The sequence below is a fragment of the Physcomitrium patens genome, chromosome 23 (genome assembly GCF_059467195.1).
Source record: "Physcomitrium patens ecotype Gransden chromosome 23, ASM5946719v1, whole genome shotgun sequence".
NCBI classification, from domain to species: Eukaryota; Viridiplantae; Streptophyta; class Bryopsida; order Funariales; family Funariaceae; genus Physcomitrium; species Physcomitrium patens.
Window position 1 is genome coordinate 14,702,884 of NC_143432.1, and position 18,928 is coordinate 14,721,811.

Below are 18,928 nucleotides of genomic sequence, written 5' to 3' on the forward strand. Positions count from 1 at the left end.
CTCAATTTTTAAGAAGTGTACAAAATTTGAATTAAGATCAATAATTCATTCATTAGTTATTGAGGTTTAATTTTGTTACAGAAATTATTAGGATTTAGTTAGGATTTGATTAAGGATTAGGATTTGATTAGGATTTGATTTAAGATTAGGATTTGATTAGGATTTGGTTATGATTTGATTTAAAATTAGGATTTGGTTAGGATTTGGTATAGGATTTAGAATTAAGGTTAGAGTTTGGTTAGGATTTGATTTAGGATTAGGGTTTAGAATTTGATTAGGATTTGATTTAGGATTAGGATTTAGGATTTGGTTAGGATTTAATCAAGATTTGATTTAGGATTTAGGATTTTATTTGAGTTTGTTTAGGATTTAAGATTTAGTTAGTTTTTGGCCTAAAGTTTGAATGAAGTAAGATTTCAACTAAGATTAAATTAAGATTGAATTGAGATGTATTTGAGATATGTTTGTAATTATTCTAATATTTATTTAAGATTTTTTATTATTTCTTTGAAATTCTTTTGAGGTTTCTCTGAATTTGATTAAAGCTTATTTAGCATTGTTAGTATTCTATTAGAATTAGGTTTTTGTTGTTGCAATATCCATTCTATCTTCCTCAGCCAGATGCTCGAAGCATTTTCAAGCAAGACTTCACGTATTACGATAATGTAATATGACATTAGTCCTTTTGACTATTATCTATATTTCTAAGATATTTTTCTACAATGATTTGAAATAAGATCTTCTATAATATAATATTTTTTTCACTTTTTCACCTATTAGCCGTGTTACATTGAGATATCAGGTTGAACTCAAAAAAAAAGATTGAACAAATTAACTATTATATTCTCTACTATTATGATTGAACCTTTATTTAGTGATGGATAAGATATGTATATAATGCAACAACTCTTGAAACTTCTTCCTTCTATGCAATAGAATCTCTTGAAGCATCATCATGCCTCCCTACAATCTATATTCTTATTTTATGTATATAATTTGAAATTGAATGTAGAATCTAAAAAATAAAATTAAAATTAAAATACATTATATAAAAATAGCTAGATAATAATTCTATATTGACTTTTTAATCTACGTTCTTGAGTTTTGTATATGACAATCTTTTTTCTAAATAAACATAGTAGAATTAGATTTGGAACATATTATCTTTATTCAATAACTACAAATACCTTCACATGAATATTGCCATATTCATAGTAGATTTTAAAGTTAATTACATCATGTGATAATTACTTAGTTACAAATATTTAGTAAATACAAATTAAGCCTATTCAAAAGATAGTAGTTAATTTCTTAGATTTTTTTCAATAAATAATTAATTATTTTTCATGCATTTTTTTGATTCTTTTATTTTCTTGTAATGATGTAATTGGTCCTATTTTATCTATTATTAATACATATATAAGAAGGTGAGAATGAATAAAAAATATTAAATTTTTACTAAATCTCAAATTTGTAGTTTGATACATTTGGATTATTTAGTATATTTACAAAAGTAACTTCATAAAATCCATCAAAAGTTATGTTATAAATATCATATTTGAAGTATGTGTATTTGTTAATATATATATATATATATATATATATATATATATATATACATATATTTGATCTAATTTAAGAAATATTTTGATGGAACAATGCATAAGAAATGTTCTTTGTCTATTAGTTAACAACAAGGTAAAGACCTGAAGAAGCAAGTGCCATATTGCGTAAAGCTCTTCCATTTGCATAGGTGCTCACTCTATGCATTGATTGAACACCTTAAGCAACTTAAAATCATTAATGCTAAATTAGTAAACTTTATTTAATTTCAATCCTCTATTATCCATAAAAAAAAATGTGCCACTTAGATGAATAGCAACTAAGACATGGCAATCGCTACTTTTTTTGTACTTCAATAATGCAAAATTCATATTTATCAATATATACTATCCTTATTTTATGTCTATTAGAGTAGGTGGCTACATTTGATTAATCCATAACATGTATAATATAGATTCAACTCCTACATCAAAGTTGATTTAAACAACAATAAGATTTGTAGATTAGATCAACCTACAACTCATTGTGAATGGCTTTGGTATTAATGGAATTCATAGTGATAATAGTCAAAACAATGAGAGATTATAATATATAACATTTTATAAAATGGTGATATCCTAGGGTTTGATAAGTGAGTAGATGTATACTAAAATAGTAGATGCAACAAAGTTCAAAACCAACAACAATAAATATAACTAAATAAATTAATTAAATACATAATTTCTTTTTTCTTTTTTTGTTACAAAATTGCTACAATTGCAATCTTGTTTTTCCCATATTGTCTTTACAACTATAGCTTTAATGTAATCCAAAGCTATAGGTTTATCAAGAGTCCAACTACAACTTTAATGTAATCCAAAGCTATAGGTTTATCAAGAGTCCAACTACAACTTTAATGTAATCCAAAGCTATAGGTTTATCAAGAGTCCATTACAATCCTAGAGTCTATTCAAAGTATATATCTCAAAGTTAACTGTTGAGATCGTCTACAGTTTGGTCTGAAGACCATGTTTTGTGTTTGCACTCATAAGAGCACACAACCACAAAAGAATCGTGTTATGAAGGGCTATGTAAAAATAAATAAATAAATAAATAAAAAATAAAAAGTTGAATGATAAGATAGATAAAAACTCATCATCTTTGATACCTAACTGATCTTAAAAGGCCTAAAATGTGAGATTCCACTGTAGAGGAATAGTTGGAAAGATGATTGATGTGAGTGCTGCTGCTTAGTGTTGGTGAGATTGTAGCATGTACTTGCTCTCTCTTCAGTCTTTATTTCAGAGCCTTCTTAGGCAGAGACAACCACAGACTTTCTCTCACACTGAAAAAAAACCAAGTACAGTGATCCCAGGGTACATCACTTCAGCCTCAACTCTGAAGTACACACATTAATTGAGGGTTTGTCTGCAAGGAATATTGGAAAACCACCATTTATCCATCTTAAATGTTTAATGAGTGTTTATTGAAAGTGGGTTTATGTGAGGTTTAATATGATCATGCTCATGTTTCCAATAGTCCAGTCCCGTTCTGTTAGTATTGAGAACCTCTAAAACAAAGTTTTGTTTTACCTTGTCAAACTGTGTATATATGACAGACTAAAGAGAAATTCGTAAATGATATCGATTTACTCATTGATCCCAGGTTGGAATTGGTACCCATTGGTATATGCGACAAGCATGATGACCAACTACACCAACCAAACGTTTTCAGTCTGTGGAGAATATTGCAAATTTGTGATGTTTACTTTTTTTTCTTCCATGTTGCATGTAATAGCGTGTATCGATCAATAAACGATGAGTTTTATTTTACAAAGTTCTCAGGTTCACGACGTTTCACTCCAATAGATAATCCAGAAATACTACGGGTGGCTGTAGATAATACACGCGTAAAGAATATTTTAGAAGGGAATCCTGATTCGGTACTCAGATTCAGAGTTGAGTAACATTTGGAGTAACCATCGTGGCAGAGAGGCAACTCTAGACAACAAAGCACCATGTTTGTGAGGCTTGTGCAGATCATCACGGATTCGTTCAAGCAGAGATTTATTGGTTAGGAAAAAAGACTTTCAAGTACACTAGGTAATGAGAAGAGTGGAAGTCAGGAGGATCGTTTGTGTGGGACATACCTTGCCAAAAATTGATTCCCGGTGTCAGTGACGATGGGTAAAACATCCGCTTTCTCTGGGAACGGCGGCAATGCGTGTACACGTACTGCATTTTAAGGATTCCAACATAAAAATCGCAGGACAGTTACTGTGCAGGCTTTTTAAAAAAACTTTCTCGCTTTGTTAAACATCGTAATTTGGGATTGTCGACTTTCACTGTTTTTGTCTAAGGGTGATGTTTTAAGATTACATCCCCTCTCGCGACAAAATGGAGTTAACTGCGGAGATGATCGTGTTAGGCCCTTCTTCCTTGTCGAGACCAAGCATTGAGCTCAATGCTATGGCAAAGTTATGGTACTCTGTGCATTTGATATACACTGTATTCATGACTGCCATGACTCCTTCCAATTTTGGAACCTCAAATAACATCTGTCAGCATTGGAAACATATGAAGAGTTGTTTTGGCAACTATTAGCACAGAATACTTTTACGATCCCAATTTAAACTACCTTTTGCAAACATGAGAGATTTAATCTTTCTCACGAATTATTTCAGGATTACAGTCGCATTAAGATGAAAGAAGACAGCAACAGGGAAGCCGACATGAATTTCCAACACTTCTTAGTCAGAATACACGTTATTTTTCTCCAAAATTAAGAAATTAAATAATTAAATAAATACCTGAAAATGAGCAATAACTCGGTGCAGTAGCTTCTGGGGTTCCGAGTTTATAATAGCGTCTGCATCGCTGGTACATTCCACCACCCGTATCCATGTTTCAGATCTCAAGACGAAAACAAAATGTTTGATGCACATATGAAAGCTTGTAACCGACAATGTTGCGACAAAGTTGCTGTGTACTATCTCAAAGCTTTTCCCTGTTCAGGTGGGTGCAGAAATGGAGGCAGTGCTAAAAATTACTAAACCTGTATGATGATTTGGTGGTGAGGTAATCTTTCTCTACATCGATAAGGTTCTTGATACATCCGATCACGACGCGATTGTCAATCCCAGGGTCCAATTCTGAATTTTCGTCACTCCTCTTCAATAGCATGCTAATTATATTCTCCTGTTGTACATCAACAAGGAAAAACTGCAGATTCAACATTTATACCAAGGAATTATAAGGCCTTAGTGGCAACGTTTTTGGATTTGAAACGCAGTCAATAATGGGTTTGAAAGTTCAGTTTACTTTGAATGTCAGTAGATCGAAGGATTCAGAGGATTTCGTTGATTCTTCCAGCTTTTGAAGCCAGGATTTTAGTATGTCTGGTACAGCTTCAGGTGTCCTATCAACCCCAGAGTCTTCGTTGCTGCTGCGCAAAAGTATCACGTTTGAATGTAACGGTTTACTACATGCTAATATGTTGTGGAAGAAAATTAAAAATTGAGATTTGAACGTTGTTTGGAAAGTAGATCCTTTTCATTCAAATCAATTCAAAAGAGTTATTTTTCCTTTTCACTCATTTCTGAATGTTGGATTTTCGAAATGGTTCGAAAGAATCACAGTGAGGTATACTGAAGAACTTCATGAACTTGAGCACATGTTTCGCGCACGATTTCATCACTACTAAAAAATAAAAAAGCTGTAAAACAAAGATACTAATGAAAAACTCAGATTTAGAGGAAACCTGAGCTGAGACCAGTTTTGGCCGTCGCAAAAAACGACGTCGCATACATCAGTCACGAATTGCTCCATTCGTGGAACCGCTGAGACAAGTACCAACAAACTCTCCAAAGTTTCCTGTTCCAAAAGGTAATCACATCTCAATAGGTAGGGATGACCAAATCTTCTATAAAAATGCCAGAGCTTTTACGTTGGAATTGAAAACTCGTTGAAGACTGTTTTGAAAGGTGTCACGTTTCACTTACATGCTCACGTGCTGTAATTTACGATCGCAATGATTTTCAAATTTAATGAAGTTAACTTTTAATTACCTGAGATTGGTGAGCTTCGTAACATCCAATACCGATAGTGAATAGCTTAGGGAAAAGTTGTATTTCACTAAGTTCCTAGTAAATTGCAAAGGCTTACCCTTCGGTAGGATGACGTGCGCTCTATGAGACTTGCCGTATCGATCTACGTTGATAGAGTGACAGTTGTGAACCTTCAATGGATCGTGAAAGCTTCCCAAAATGGGGCACAAAGGAGGATATTATTCCAAAGAAACTCTCCGGTTTAACATTCAAAGACAAGGATGAGAGATGGAGCTTACAACGATGAAGGATGGATCGTCAAGTTCAAGAAGTTTGCAGATTTCCCCCAGGATTTTCTCGAAGTAGCTCTCCCCTTGATCGCGATCATGAAGCTGTCCCTGAACTCACGTCAAGCACATTGGCTGGATTTTAATAGTCTAAATTCAGAGATATTGATATCTTTACCCTGAATTTTTAAAATCCGAGATGTTAAAGACTTAAGAACTGAGGAGATTAAACACGGAAAGTAAGTTCGTTCCATGAAGAGAACAGCAGAAGCAACGCAGACACCTAATGAAATCAAACACGCTAGATGGCCAATGGACTCCTTCAAGCTTAGTCGGCATACAATTGAGTGGATCTAAAACATGGCTCAATGATACGTTTCGTAGGAGCCTTTAGAATTCAAGCAAAAACCAGGGAGACAGAGTAAACTTACCAAGTTCTCCTCTTGGCATGTGGCAGAGCGAATTGTCTCTTCGACTTCTTCCATGGTTGGACGCTCTTTCAGCTCTTCCTCTAAGCGGTGGATTTCCTTGTCCTTTTCATCAACCTGATGAATCAGCCTCGTATAACACAGATCAATAAGGTTGAATGTATTGTTTAAATATGTCACCGCTGATAATTGAGGTAGGAAACTACTCTGGTTGGGTGAATAAGGACATGGTGTTACATGTTCATAACCCTTCTAACTTTATTTGTGAAAGAAGAGAGCCCTATCAGTCTGGTGAAATCACATATACGAGTTAATGTTTGGCAATATTTGGTAATTACTCTAGATTCTTGTACTTACGTTTCATTAATTTCTGGTGGAGTAGGCATATACTTTGCCGGGCTTCATTGGTCATTTAAAAATGAGTGACATAGAATGGCTAAAGAAATAAATGATTTTCTAACTTCCAAATACAATCCTCGTCACAGCCATTCATGTGAACCTCGATATAATTAAACTGATATTTGGGAATGTTTGCAACCTGCATTTGTTGTTTGCGACTTAGTAATTCTAACGCCTCCTTTGTCTCCTTTGTCCCCAGAACCTTGTGCAAAATTATATTTTCTTTTTCACAGATCTCGCGACACAACTTTGCATTTTCTGCTCGTAAGTTCGATATCTCCGTCTCCAAGGCCACCTTCTGCCGTTCATAAATACCTACCTGGTCTCCACCACAAACGTTAAAATGCTTGGCCATCAAGATTGTCTCTGCAAGGTTGTCATTGAACTTAAGCCCTAGAGGATCTCTATTAAATTTCAAATTAACGTTCTCAAAAGTGAAATCTTAAACAAATATCAATGACACATTTGGAACATTTGGAACATGAAACAGAACATCAGTGAAAAATAGAACTAAGTGCTGCCCAGTCCATGACTTAATTGAAGCAAATGGTATCAAAAGACTCACAATTTGGGCCGGTTTCAAGTCACGTTGCAAGAAATTCGACTCCAGAACTTCACCATTTGTATGCTGAGCAGATGCAACCTTATGCTTTAGCTTCTCATAGACCTCCTTATCATTGATTCGATGGCGATCTTCCTACATAATGCAAAAACGAAGTAGTAAGAGTTCTTTCGGCAAAACACCATTTACTGGACTATTGGAGCTCATGAAGTAGATAGCCACTTGAGCATACATTTGACGTAGGTAAAATAACTTCCACCTTTCTTGCCTTGGCTCATGTGTGGATGAATGTGTAATACGAACTCACCTTCAGCATGGATTCGCGCATTTTGTCTTGCAATTTCTGCAGAGTACGCTCTTTTGCTCGACATGCATGTTCCAACTGGCTGTTGTTTGAACCATAACCCAACAGCCTCAGATTAAAGCAACATGAGTTGCAACTTTGGATGGTAACAGAAATCGGACCAATGAAAAGGATAGTTAGCTTATAAAAACTTCAACCAGAGATTTGGACCACATGCAATCAGCTGCCTCAAAAATATGGTGAATTCTAGTTTTTATCCTGAAACATTCTGAGTTTTTTAGTGGTCGATACACAGAAGAAGTCTTGTATTCCACGATAGTTCAACAAGAGGTTCCCTAAGATATGTTCAAGCAGTACGGTAGAGAGCTCAAGTGCAACATGTAAATACCTGCATCGTTGCATGAGGTTGGCATTGGAAGATTCCAATTTCTGGCAATCTCGTCGCAGCAGAGCGTGATTGCGCTCTGCAGCTTTAGCTGCAACCTCCGCTCGACGCTCACTGACTTTTAGTTTTTGCTGAATCTCGTCCCTCTCACTCTCCAACTGTTGGATGTTTATTAAACTGCGCTCCTCCGATTGCCGCAATCCATCCCCTTCTTCCAATAGCGCCTATTTTACAAGCATATCAAGCATGACAAACTGCTGAATACAGTGGTTAATTATTTTTTATGCAAAATTCAAACGTTCACGGCCATGTAGCTTATTGTGTTCAAGCTTAGTCTATTTACCTGAACAAACTGCTCTCGGCGCTCATAATAATTCACGAGTTTCGAAAGAACACGGAAACAATCCTCTTCAAAGTCAGAAGTCGGGATATTTGAACTACGAATGGTTGAAAACCCGTTTTGGCATAATAGATTGTTGACTTTTTCCCATTTAGTGTGGTCCACAAATGCCCTGCATGGAGCTAGATCAGTAGTCTCGACTATTTCCTCCTCTACTTCAGTCCATTCTTGTCCCCAAGAACTTGTGACCTTGCAGCAGTCCCTGGATCTTGTGCACATACTCTCCTCGTTTTGGTGGTTTTGGCCTGGATGTTTAAAGCTGCACCTTGCAAGACCTCTCTCAGATTCCTCTCCATGTCCAACTTCTTCACAATCATGAATTTTCTCATGTCTTGGAGAAACTGCAAGTGATCCTCTATTACGATCTTGCTTCTCTTGATTCAATTTCACCATGTGGTTCAGAATTCCTTCCTGATCCTCTGGTAAATCTTGCTCACCCGAATTCCTGGTATCATATGGGTCTGATATTCGCTTCGATTTTGGAAAATGCATTCGTATTTTACGACCTAGGGGACGATCCCGCAATAAATTTCCTCTTCGACTGTTTTCATCAACCTGATCCACAGACGACGCTTTACTTGGCTGATAATCAATTTCTGCGTGATTTTTTGAGGACAGTCTTCTTTGCCCTGAATCATAAGAAGACGACTTTTTGATGCCTTGACCTAGGTCGTCTTCTTGTGTTGCTGAATCTCTATCGTCAGGCCCGAAATTTCCCTCACGCCTAGACGAGGCACCCTTCAGCAGCTCATGCTGATGTGGCGGCGAAACTCTCCCGAGGCAATGGCGCGACGTCACATTGATACCACCTCCATCCATCTGCCTAAGATAAAGGTCGCCGTTTTCCCCACACCTTTCTCCCACTTCCTCACTGAATCTTTCAGCTTGCAACGCCTGTCTTCTACTTTCACTTTTCTCCAATGCTGACGATCGAGATCTGCATGAGGAGGGTCGAAACGAGGGACTGAGGAGGGACCTGCTCCTGTTGAGCTGAGTCAGCAGCTGGCTGCTCCCCTCGTCCGTTTCCGTCGTCCTTTGCTTCTGGGATCCACTGTTTCCATTTTCAGACATTCCAAATCGGAACTCTGACATTTTTCCAGCATCCTCTGAATTAAAGTCTTCTCTTTTCACCATATTTTTGGGATTTCCACATGCATTCTCCGCTGACTTGTGAGCTGCACCCTCATACTGACTGCCACTCTCTTCTAGCATTTTCTCAACTCTAGCACTCACAATAGCGGCTTTCTTCCTCCCCCGCTTAATACCCTCGATGCCCGATGCATAACCTTCAGGCGAATTACATCTCGATCTGTCAGCGGCAGTACCGGCTCCACACTGAGAAGCTGCAGCTGAGTGACTATCTTCCGCCTGGCCATCAATCTCTGTTCCAGCCGGTGAGCTCGAGCTCCCACTCGACAACAAGATTTCCTTTGACAGCACTATATCATGGGTCGAGAGTCCTCGATCTAAACACACTTCGTTAGCAATTTTCGTCTCCGCTCGGACCGAAATTTGTGACAAACTTGTACTGACATTGTTTCTTGTTGAGCAGAATTCTTGAAACCAAGCGTTGGAAGCATGCCATGCAGCATCCTCTTTCTGCGGAAACTCGTTGCAGCTCGATAGTTTCATCTCCTTCGCAAATTCCAAAACATCCACGTCCTTCTCCCCATCAATCGCTAGGAATTCCTGCAGGGGAGACGACTGCCAGCTGTGGTGGTAATTTTCGTCAAATGAATCTCGGCCCTTCGTCATTCCAGTACTCTGCAAATCCTCCGAGAGAGATGGGTTTTGCAGCTCATCTAAGAACGAGGCATTTTGAATTAGATCCGAGGTCTGCAGGGTATTCGCGAAGCTGGCGGCCCGATCAGGGGAGAATGTCTCAGGTTGGTTCAAGGTCTGTTCTTCTTCGACATCTTCAGCACCTTGACCAAACAGTAGATCATTGGGCTCTTTCTGTTTTGATGTTGGGAACTTCTTTCTGGGGAAGTCATACATGTTCGAACGCTCGAGTTCAAGTTTGTTAAGAAACGTTGTCAAGCACTCCCAGCTGGTATCCACATCTAAGCAATCGCCGTTTTCCTGGTTGATAGAAGCTTGTCGTACAGCTGTAGTTGGCGAGTTTTCTTGTTCAAAATGGTTTGCTGCTGTGCTGTCGACCTTGCTGCCTCCAAAGTCCAAAAGACCGTACTTCTCGCTCAACGTTTGGATAAATGAGGCTAGGTCCTCCATCATGAAGTCGAGATGTCAAGGATACGCCATGCCAAATTTAACGCATCTGTGGAAGACTCGACCCCAAAGTACAATTGTTAAAACTAAAAATAACATGAGGTAATAATCTGAAACCTTGTGTGGAGGATGCGTAAAATTATGTAATGCTTATCAACTGTTGCATTAGAGGCTGTTACTACTTAAAAATGAAACTCTCAAAAGAGAAGTATTGAGGTAACACAACGGAAATTTTGCAGACGATGCAACCGCAGGATTGAACAGCTGTGCAAATTGTGTGCAGTAACAGCTACAAATACAAGCAGTGGCATGAAAATTTAAAATCAGGCTTCGAAAATATCGTATGCATCAGCTGTTTAACGACACAAGGAATAATTCCTCGGAGAAATCCACAACCAGGCCCATCCTTCTACGAGGACGTCATGGGGTTTCAATAGCCGCGACCTCACTTCGTCGGATTTGCTTGGCACACTATGATACGATGAGAAAATCATAGTTGGCGGAAATGATATAATTATAACCTCGCAACATCGTCCAATTTCGTGGTGGTCATGCGCAGTAGCATTAACACATACAACAATCGGAAAACATCTTGCCTTATCTGATCTGCGTACTATTTATCCTATGGTTTGTTCAAAGATTGAGAACCTCGCAATAAATCTATAACCCCACCTTAAATGTGCATTTGTATCTAACAAACTTAAATGGAGCTATTGATACCTTATTCACAACTCAAAATTTGACCATATTGCTATCAAAGGCCCAAGCATGAGCTTCTTTGTTTCAGTAGTTACATCATAAACCTTCAAAGTTCGTTTCCTCAAGCAACTTCAGCCAGTAGGTGGAAATGAAGAATTACAGAGCTATCATTCAGGTGGCGCAAGCGTCAACCACTGAATTTAGTAATTCTCAAGCTACTTCGCTAAACTAAAACCAAAGCCGAAGATGTAAATTGTCCAATCCGATGAGTGATCCGAGAAAGAGGTAATGATAGAGGATTTACGCAGTTTTGCACCATCGGCAATCAGCAGCTGGAGTCAAGGAAATAAGCACAGACCACACAAGATGGATCGTACCTAGGCATTTGAAACAAAAAAATACGGTCTCATCTGCCGGACTCCCGCAACCACATATTATCATCTAAAAATCCCCGGAGTACAGCATGGCAACAGAACGTTTCAATGTCGGCAACATTCGCAGCTCACAAAGAATCACTCAACCTCAGCCATTCACAGCTTCCTCAAGAGCACGTGATTGTAAGAATCCGAAAATTCCACATTAACTCATTCAGATATTCTCGCTCAATCGGAACTATCTCGAAACGATCGCTGCACACAAAACAAGGCGAATCAAATCCTTCGTTGCATTCGGCACAGAAGGTGGCACCTCTATCCGAAAGACTTGTTGATAAAGAACCACAGAATTGTTGAGATACAAACGAAAACGACGAAGAAACGTCCTGAAGGACAGTGAAATTGCAGTACCGAAGCCGGCGGCAATGTACGAAGAGCGTCCGGCGAACATAGGGATGGCACCATTTTCTTGGTGTGCAACTCCAGCATTTTCTTCCCAAGACAACAAACTCATACACACGGGGACGGTCGCCGCCTTTATCAGTTCGGTACCTGGGTATTTCAGGTTCTCAACCTTAGATACCTGGTCTTATTGAGTAGGCGCTGGCTCAACGACTGATATCAGGAACTGAACGGCTTTAGGTGCGCGGTTAAGGGAACGCCGTCCCATGAGCAATGGCCCTTCAACCTTGCAACGAGGAATTTTTATGTTTTAATGTAGGTCCACATCTATAAAGGAAACATCAACTATACGTGTGTACATACATGCCACTCCAAAATATATTCGAAATATTTGTTTAAAAAACTAGATAGTCAAAAAATTAATTTTAAAAAGGTACTCTGATTTTCTTAAACAATAAATTTCCATAAAAGTATTGAAAAAATTATGAGAGTCACCTCAACAAATCGCACATGAGAAATCACAAAAGAGAGAGAGAAAAAATATAATATCAATAAAGTAAAGAATTAAAGAGGTGACGACGTGAAGGAGTTATGAGAAAGTAAAGACACAAGCCCTAAAATGCCACGAATCCAAGCCAAGCCAAGCAACAAAACAACAGGGTGAGGACGAGGAATGAGGAGAAAGGAGTAGCTTCGCGATCGTGGAGCTTTTATCGCACCGACGTCCACGAGTCCTTCTTCTTCTTCTTCCGCGCCAGCGATCCAGCCATGGATGGAGCTCCAGCAGCAGTGGCTGGCTACGATTCCGTCGCTCTGCTGCCCATCGACATCACTTACTCCAAACTCGCAGGTTTGAATTTGGCTCTGCAGAATTCAAAGAAACAAATTGCAAAAAAACACAACATGGAAACCACCATTGCGTGTGACAATTTTGCCATGTTTTTGGTTTGCGTTCGAGCGATGAAGTGGTTTGCGGGGACGATGGGTGGCATTGGGGGTTTCCAGATTGGTTGGCCGATCGGAGGAGGATACCTGCGGATTGGAGGAAGAAGGTCGCGTCGCTGCGGGCTCGAATTGCTGCGGCCTTCTCCACCCTGCCACTCTCGATTGATCCATGGCTGCAGACGTTGACCGTGGAGAGTGAGTTCGATTGCTTTATATATTCGTGCAGAATCCTCTCTTTGTGACCTTGCTGAATGGTGGTGCAGCTCAATTTCCCTCGGTAACTAAGGGAATGTGTTGCGACTCCCGAAGCCTGCGTATAGACTGATCGGAATTCTAGGGTTTTGTGATGAGTACTATGGAATAAAAGCAGTGCGTAGCAGATGATTATTTCTTCAAAATAAAGAAAAGAAAACTGACTAGTTGCTGGGCTCAGATACTGGATACCTGGAAGCAAGGCGCATCAGAAACATTTTGGCAGAATCCAATCCCGATTCCCGCAACTTTTTTGGTCGACTTTCTGGAATAGCGGTAAGCTGCGTAACACATCTGGTTCCTTGGAACACTTAATGTCGGAAGACTGATGTTTGCGAGTTTTTTTCATCAGGAGTGATTGCATCTGCTGGAAATCGATATCTTTTGTATTCATGCACTTATTATGGGAAATATATCATTCGTTTGAAATAGCTTACTCTGTGAGACAGGGTGAGTGGGATGGAATTGTGCGGGCTTACGAGAAGGAGCTGCTGCAAATTGGGGAAGCAGCGCAGATTATGGTCCATTACACAGATTATGAAATGTGTGTTTGAATGGGACTTCGTTTTTTGATTGTTCTTCACGTAGCATGCGTAGAGATTGAGATTCAAGTGTAGTTTAATTTGTAATGCTCTATGTGATCCCTTTGTTATTCCTTCTTTCAATGGTGCGTTCGCTGAATGGTTTTTGTAGTCGTAGTGGCTTTGGGATCAGAGTACATGGCTGAAACTATTTGTGGGGTGTTCTGCTACAAAGTCCAAGTCACAAGAGGGAGATTGCGAAAATTCAGCAGCAGCTGACTGATATGGAGAAAAAAGAATCAGAATACAATCGGAATGCAGTGGCTGCAGCCGCTAGATATCAACAATCTTGTGAAGAACTTGGTATTAAGGTCGGTATAATGTGTGCAACCAAATCTTTTGTATAGTTTATTTCTTAACACTCAGGTTAATTTTCCTTTATTCATTGTTTCTCCCAACGGTTCTTGTGTTTTATTTTTTCTTTCTCCCGTGCTGCAGGGCAACGACGTCAAAGCAGAGCTGAAGATGCTTGGCAAATCCCTCCCTGCCGTTTTCATGGAGGTTGTACAAGCCGTCTCTAATGATATTGTGGGAGAATCAATAGAGATGTATCAAGCTGTGATATCATATGCACATTCTGGATCCAAGGTAAATTATTGTCCAAGTCAGTTATTGCTCATATTCTCAGTGTACAAGAATTTTGGTCTTTTAAACCTGTTGCACGTTTTGCGCCGTGTGTTATTTTCAGGAACAGCAGCAATCCATCTTACCTACGCTTCAAGACCTTCGTGAGCATCCGCCCAGTCTTGCTGGATCTGAGGTTGACTCGCATGAACAGAAAACGGACACAGTTGTAAGAGGGGGAATCACTGAAGATGATAGTAATCAGCCTGATGACAGAGCCGGGACTGAAGGTGCTCACGACTCTATTGATTGGGGTGTAGATAGTGTTGCGGGAGCTCCTAGTGGCCAGGATGTTACTGACCAAATAGACTGGGGTATCGGATCGGAAAGCACCGATCAGGTTGTGGAAAGTAGTGATGGCATCGACTGGGGTATTGGTACACTATCAGATGATCATACTTCAGCGGATGCAAGCCAAAATATCATTTGGGATATTGGACCGGACTCTGGTTTTGATCTTCAGCAAAACTCCTCAGGCATGGAAGAGGGTACTGAAGTTGGCGCTGGAATAAATTGGGACATAGATTTAGATGAGAGCGGTGTAGGTGGAGCAGAACACTTCGACCCTCAGTTGCATGAAGTCTCCAGTTACGAACAACAAACGGGAATAGGGCGCTTCCTAGAGACTGAGTACAGAAATATGCTTCTCAATGATTTATTTGAGGTATAAACTTCGTTCCTAGCCTCCCGAATCCTAACTGCGACTCCGGGGTGTCTGAGGCGAAATTATATGATTGAATCCGCGGTTTGTGGACGTGTGTGTCTTCTCTTGGTGTGTGTTTGGTCGCTTGCATAGAATTTACATTTGTAACAGAAACATGTGCTTTGGAGGGACAAATGTTGTAGAACACCCCAAGTTCCTTTAATTTTCTTCCCAGTTCTATTGCTTGCTTTATGGCAACATCTGTGAGGCTCCTGTAATCATATTACTGTGTTGCAGCTGAAAGCTTTTTTGAAGCAAAGGGTGGAGGAGCTGGAGAGACAGGAAACGGCAGCACTTCAGAACCAGGTGCAAGCAATGGCTCCCGCAGCCTGTTTCCAGCATGGTTCGGATGCTCTACGAGACATGGCTCTTCACATCACTGCTGCTATCGATTTGCTCACTGCTCAGAAGACCAGGGAACTTTGCTTGCTTGTTACATCTTCTAGGTAGGGATTTTTTTAAAAAAACTGACTAAATTCTCTGAACCCCTGCCGTAACCTCTTTGGAAATCATTGAAGAACATATTATATTATTGCTGATATTTAAATCTTGCAGGTTCTTAGATAGATTACACTTATCGTTGGCGTCGAAGAAGGAGAGTGAAAAGAAGCTTCTTGCAAGTCTACGGGACTTGAGCCAAAAGCGGACTGAACTTAGGAATTCCTTGACGCTTTTGTGGTCAAAACAGGTATGGTTCTCACATTGACAATGAACCAACTCCCGCAGGTAACGGATCGAAGCTATTGGGTCGCTGAACATTGGCTAGAACTGATGACTGTGTTTTGTGTGAGCAGGATTTTGCTGTGAAGAGAACTCGGGAAGTCAAGGAGTATGTGGAAAAAAGCCTTTCTGCGCTGTACGAGGGGCGTCCCGTGAACATCATCGGGGCAATCAACACCATCCTAGGGATAGCTTAGGAGTTTCATTCGATTCGTCGAAGATAGCTTACAAGACCTACACGTTGACTGCGAATTTTTCTTCCTGTAGAACGTAGAACTAAAGACCAAGAGTCTCAGGTTTTTGTAGTGTTATCCAGCTTTTCTTCCCATCACGATTCTATCAAATCAATTGAATGCAGGCTTTGTATTATGACAGGAAAATTGGAGTAATTGGTAGATCTTTGGGAAGACGACATGCAAACGAAGGATTCAATTTGTGATTATGGTATCCTTTGTCCATTGGATTTCATCAGAACATTAAATCTTGTTTAAGAATTTCGTTGTTTTTCTCAATCAGTTGTTCATATAGTTGGCATCAACTGATTTCACGAACTTGGACCATATTCTAAAACTTAATCCCTCACGATGTTGGTTTCCTTTGTTAATGACATTGGATAAAAACACATTTATTGATTGTTCATAACCTTCGATGTATTTACTCCTCTTTTGGACTTATTCTCCTACAAACTATAAATCACATGTTCTGATGTGCAGCTCACACTCTGCCGGAGGATTTTGGTCATCAAATTCAAACGTACGAAATGTCGGAAATTTGTCATGAAACGGAATTATTAAGCCCAATACCTTAATGAACCGATAAACGCTTGTTCAACGTCTCAATACATTCCTCAATACATTCTTCCACACTGGTGAGTTTCGGAGCAGCGTCGTCGTACTAGCAGCGCATCATGATTACGAACGCCACAACACACAAACTCGTCCACGCAGAACGGTGACTCTTATTCAACGTCCATTATTCAAGGCTTGCATGAGGCTGATTCCAGTGTGAGGGAGAGAGAGGATGGAATTGGCACTGGCCTCGAGGAATTGAATCCACGACATCATTCTAGCTCATCAACAGGCGCGACCATGGTCCATAAGCTCTGCCACGAGCACCGGAACAACAACAATACATCATCCGGCTTCTTAAATTGCACGGGAGAGAGAGAGAGAGAGAGAGAGGCGGAGCTGACAACCTAATAAACAAATTGCAAAGACGACAGACACACAACAATTCCATAAACAATTAAACAAACAAGGCCATGACCCTGCCTCCAATGCTCTCTTCCCGTCAAAAAAAAAAAAAAAAAAAAAAAAAAAAAACCCTCTTTATTCAATGCATCTGGCGTTCCCCTCCGAGTTCCCTGTGCGTTCCCCTTCAAGCGAATTGCATTCAATGGCGTTCCCCATAACAGATGACCTGCATGCACCCATGCGGTGTGAACGCAGACAACGTGGGGTTGAGTGAGTGAGGGAGTCTGAGGGAGTCATAAGCACGCCCATTCTTCGGATGAACCATTATTCCATGTCGTTCATTAATTTCCCATTCCCCATATTTTCATTCGGCAGAATTTGTTGCCTACCTAGACAATCCTTGCGCCCTGATCCTTGTCAGCAGAATTAGGCGAATTTATAAGCTTTGTGACCACTCGGAAGCCAGACAGAGCATGTTGCGTTATGAATGCTGTGTGGAAATATAGTTCTTATTAATTTCGAAATTTTGGACGTGTTTGGTTTATTATTATTATTATTATTTAAATCCTTCCAACCAAGTAGTGGTAGTAGTCGTAGTGTGTATATATTTATTTATTTATTTATTTATATTTACAAATCATACATCAAGATATACTTTGCAAGATCCTAAAAATATTATGATCTTTTACTTATCTCCTCTATTTTTTTTTATTTAGAATACACACATACATTGCATAATGTTTCAATACTTTATAAATTTGTGTGTGTGTTATTCCCATAACAATTTGTATTCTAAAAATTGCATCAGTCCTTCTGCTTATAATTGATACTTATAGCACAGTGTTTATTAAACTGAATATTAAAATATAAATGATTATGTTTATATAAATAACATCGTTAAGGTTACATAACATATTATTTGTGAAAAAAATTGAAAGATTTTTTTTTAATTCAATAATATTAAAAGAAAAAAACATACAAATTTTTTTAAAATTCTACTTTATGGTGGACCCAAAAAATTGTGTAGAATTAGTACAAAGTTAGATAGATCACCAAAGTTCTTAGTAATTGGTAATTTTTTAATTTACAGAATCAAACAAAAATTAAAATATTGGTGTTTTACACGTATTCTTTTAGTTGGCAAGTTTTAAAATAGTATTCATTTAGTTGGCAAGTTTCTTGCTTCTAATACTTATTTAATATAATAAGAATTGATCCATGAAGGCAATGTGTACCATTAAATAAATAATTAGGAATTTCTTAATAATAAGGAAATAAATAAATTTTTGAAATAGATTGTCTTTAAATAAAGGCATGTAATGTTCAACCCCACATGTAGGCTAAACCTAACAAATCCCACAAGTAGGCTATAGTAATAATAATAATAATTTTAAAAAAACACAATCTTTATTTTGTCCATTCTTAAAAAGAGTGGACAACTTCAAGACAATTTTGCTATCAACATTTCTCTTAAATATGTTATCTATTTATATTGTCATGTTCTCTATGTGTTTTTAAAATAGCTCTTGTTCTTTACAAAATACTCAAAATTACTTAGTAATAGGGCTCTTAATTGATTGCTTTAAAAGAAGAAGACCTTGTGAATTGAGATATTAAGAAACGCCTAGGCATCCATTATAGCACTATCTCTGGGATCTATATGAGTGTTTTAAGGTCTAAAATAGTTACTAATAGTCCATGCTTTGGTCAACCAAGCTTACCTAATAAACTTGATGAATAGAGCATTATTTCTATCTTTAACAAATCAAAAGACCATATGGCATATGAAATGGCATGCATCTTTGACAAGATCAATAACATGAATTTGTCAAAACAAACTTTGATTCAAGGACT

The 18,928-nt window shown here is 38.7% G+C and overlaps 2 protein-coding genes across 7 annotated transcripts; one reads left to right on the forward strand and one right to left on the reverse strand.

Annotated features, from left to right (window-relative positions):
* Window positions 1–2,429: 2,429 nt before the first annotated feature.
* LOC112275684 (uncharacterized) lies at window positions 2,430–12,365 on the reverse strand. 6 transcript variants are annotated; one of them, XR_002967796.3, is made up of 15 exons: window positions 12,066–12,365; window positions 11,658–11,909; window positions 8,296–10,630; window positions 7,956–8,176; window positions 7,571–7,649; window positions 7,267–7,398; window positions 6,841–7,020; window positions 6,306–6,419; window positions 5,887–5,985; window positions 5,302–5,414; window positions 4,863–4,986; window positions 4,597–4,739; window positions 4,352–4,418; window positions 3,692–4,099; window positions 2,430–3,542 (listed from the first exon to the last, which is right to left on the reverse strand). XR_002967796.3 is itself a non-coding variant. In XM_024506264.3 (13 exons), exons 2-13 carry the CDS (start codon window positions 10,585–10,587, stop codon window positions 3,917–3,919), a joined length of 3,747 nt encoding a protein of 1,248 aa, XP_024362032.1. In that variant the 5' UTR covers window positions 10,588–10,630; window positions 11,658–12,184; the 3' UTR covers window positions 2,430–3,916. The 6 variants fall into 6 exon arrangements, 1 of the variants encoding a protein (XP_024362032.1); XR_002967798.3 differs by lacking the exon at window positions 11,658–11,909 and having other exon boundaries at window positions 12,066–12,185; XR_002967799.3 differs by having other exon boundaries at window positions 4,863–4,983; window positions 11,658–12,184.
* Window positions 12,366–12,692: 327 nt separating this feature from the next.
* On the forward strand, window positions 12,693–16,393 carry LOC112275470 (CDK5RAP3 protein homolog). Its single transcript, XM_024505806.3, has 10 exons — window positions 12,693–12,906; window positions 13,062–13,196; window positions 13,435–13,529; window positions 13,703–13,797; window positions 14,010–14,145; window positions 14,273–14,422; window positions 14,523–15,122; window positions 15,399–15,607; window positions 15,717–15,849; window positions 15,956–16,393. Exons 1-10 carry the CDS (start codon window positions 12,825–12,827, stop codon window positions 16,076–16,078), a joined length of 1,758 nt encoding a protein of 585 aa, XP_024361574.1. The 5' UTR covers window positions 12,693–12,824; the 3' UTR covers window positions 16,079–16,393.
* The last annotated feature ends 2,535 nt before the right edge of the window (window positions 16,394–18,928 follow it).

Coding starts and splice junctions, on each gene's coding strand:
- LOC112275684 (XM_024506264.3), bottom strand. CDS start 10,587: ATGATGGAGGACCTAGCCTCATTTATCCAAACGTTGAGCGAGAAGTAC. Junction 5,415..5,886: donor ACGATCCATCCTTCATCGTT/GTAAGCTCCATC, acceptor CTTTTGGAACAG/GAAACTTTGGAGAGTTTGTT. Junction 4,100..4,351: donor GAGTTATTGCTCATTTTCAG/GTATTTATTTAA, acceptor CAATGCTGACAG/ATGTTATTTGAGGTTCCAAA.
- LOC112275470 (XM_024505806.3), top strand. CDS start 12,825: ATGGATGGAGCTCCAGCAGCAGTGGCTGGCTACGATTCCGTCGCTCTG. Junction 13,798..14,009: donor CATTACACAGATTATGAAAT/GTGTGTTTGAAT, acceptor TCTGCTACAAAG/TCCAAGTCACAAGAGGGAGA. Junction 14,423..14,522: donor ATGCACATTCTGGATCCAAG/GTAAATTATTGT, acceptor TGTTATTTTCAG/GAACAGCAGCAATCCATCTT.